At 40.6% G+C, this 2,459-nt stretch overlaps 1 protein-coding gene across 1 annotated transcript; it reads left to right on the plus strand.

Annotated features, from left to right (window-relative positions):
* Window positions 1-548: 548 nt before the first annotated feature.
* LOC139873286 (aspartyl protease family protein 2) lies at window positions 549-1,961 on the plus strand. The gene has a single exon (XM_071861219.1). It carries the CDS (start codon window positions 562-564, stop codon window positions 1,939-1,941), a length of 1,380 nt encoding a protein of 459 aa, XP_071717320.1. The 5' UTR covers window positions 549-561; the 3' UTR covers window positions 1,942-1,961.
* The last annotated feature ends 498 nt before the right edge of the window (window positions 1,962-2,459 follow it).

Raw genomic sequence — 2,459 nt, forward strand, 5'->3', positions numbered from 1 at the left:
GAAGAAATGTGTAACTGTTAAGAATGTTTAGTCCTAAATTTAGTCATGAGAAGAAAATACTGATGTGCTGCTGAGTTGGCTCTCTTAACGCCAACATAATAATATTATTAATACTCAGGATAAATGCTTTACAAGTTACAACAACCCAAATATAAGCAGCTTGAATAGTAACTTAGATTCTAACGTATATTATAATGTTATATAACCCTCTAAAGCAATTTTACTGATATACAAATATATTTTAGTTGATTACGATCCATTTCCTGCATTTCCTTACATCTGAAACTTTACATTACAATCTGTGATTGACTGACTATGCAGCCACATTGTTTATATTTTCCATCATTATTATTATTTTATATCTTCAATCACGAGTATACACACACATATAAACAAACACAACCCAAATCAAATTTATCTCATCAAATTATTTTAACTTTTCATCTATAAAAAAATAAAAATAAATATAAACTTGTCCATATATACGGAGTATTAAATACATCAATCCATAAAACTTCAGCCAATTGCAAAACACCTTCTTTACACTTACCACCCACCACCATGTTCCTTATAATTACAATCATTATTATTATACTCTTTACACTTACTCACATCTCCCATTCCGCCGTCAACCGTCACAACACCACCGTTGTCTCCGACAACCACCACGTCCTCAAACTACCACTCCACCACATCAACCCTCTCCAATCCCCTTCCGACGCCATATCCTCCGACACCGCCCGCCTATCTGTCCTCCTCGCCACCCTCCACCGCCTCCCTAACCTCCCCCTCACCTCCGGCGCTTACGCCGGCGCCGGCCAATACTTCGTCACCCTCCACCTCGGCACCCCACCACAACCCCTTCTTCTCATTGCTGACACCGGCTCCGATCTCATCTGGGTCACCTGCTCCGCCTGCCGGAACGACTGCGCCGCCACCCGACCACCACATTCCTCCTTCCTCGTCCGACATTCCGATTCTTACTCCCTCCACCATTGTTTCGACCGCGCGTGTAAACTCGTTCCTCAACCACGTCCCAATCGTGGCGCGTGTAAACCCACCCGCTTGCATTCCCCTTGCCGCTACGAGTACTCATATGCTGATGGGTCCATCACTAGCGGATTTTTCGCTAAGGAAACTACGTCGTTTAACTCAAGTACAGGGAAGTTACTACAACACGACAGTTTAGCATTCGGATGCGGGTTTAAAATATCCGGCCCAAGTGTTTCAGGCCCAAGTTTTAACGGGGCCCAAGGAATAATGGGTTTGGGCCGTGGGCCCATATCTTTTGTTACCCAGCTAGGGCACCGTTTTGGTAACAAGTTTTCGTATTGTCTTAAAGACTACACCATCGCTCCGCCGCCGACCAGTTATCTGATGATCGGCAACGTTGCCACCGCCGGAAAATCAAAAATGTTGTACACACCATTAAAAACAAACCCGATATCGTCTACTTTTTACTACATTGGCATTAAAGATGTTTATGTCGATAACGTGAAATTACCAATAAGCCCTTCGGTTTGGGATATTGACGAATTAGGAAATGGTGGCACCATCGTTGACTCGGGCACCACTTTGACTTTCATACCGGAATCAGCTTACCGTCATGTCTTGGCGGCATTCAGGCGGCGCGTGAAGTTACCCGCTCCGGCCGGTTCACCGGCAAATTTCGATCTTTGTTATAACGTATCAGGCATTAGCCGAAGACTGAGTCTGCCAAGACTCAGATTCAAGCTCGTCGGAAACTCAGCATTTTCGCCGCCGGTGGGGAATTATTTTATTGACACGTCGGAGGATGTAAAATGCTTAGCGTTGCAACCGGTGGCGTCTACCGGAGGATTTTCGGTAATTGGGAACTTAATGCAACAAGGGTTTTTATTTGAATTTGATATCGAAAGATCACAATTAGGGTTTTCGCGAACGGGTTGCTCTAAATCTTGATGGAGACAAAGGCAATATAACTAGACATGGTTGAAGTAAAATAAAAGAGAAAAATAAATATCTCAGTGATTAAAATGAGATATTTATTTTATCTAATTTATTTTACTCAATACTAGTTATGTTGGTTTTGAAGTTAAAAGATTCGATATATCACACGAGTAAAGTGGACTGGTGATGTATGATTCAAATCACGTTACTTTTTGTGTAGTAATATGAATTTTAATTTTAATTTATATTACATTATATTTTTTGAATTTTTGAATATTGTTTGTTATTGTATATTTCAATTTGAATTTGAATTTAATTTAATGAGAAATATTGTGGGTGAGGGTGGTAACATGGATCTATAGCATGTGATGTATTTTGTGCAAATAAATTTGACAGAAAACAACAAATCAATAAAAAATGGGAGTTAAATTTAATTAAGCTGCTTTTTGGCTGCTGTCGGCTCTTTTCTCTATGGTACTCCTTTCACGTGACCCATCGTTACATTACACTACCTATATTATGGGATGATT

This window comes from Rutidosis leptorrhynchoides, chromosome 10 (assembly GCF_046630445.1).
Source record: "Rutidosis leptorrhynchoides isolate AG116_Rl617_1_P2 chromosome 10, CSIRO_AGI_Rlap_v1, whole genome shotgun sequence".
Lineage (NCBI taxonomy): Eukaryota > Viridiplantae > Streptophyta > Magnoliopsida > Asterales > Asteraceae > Rutidosis > Rutidosis leptorrhynchoides.

What these genes read in the sequence shown, in the direction of transcription:
- LOC139873286 (XM_071861219.1), top strand. Translation starts at nt 562, where the DNA reads ATGTTCCTTATAATTACAATCATTATTATTATACTCTTTACACTTACT.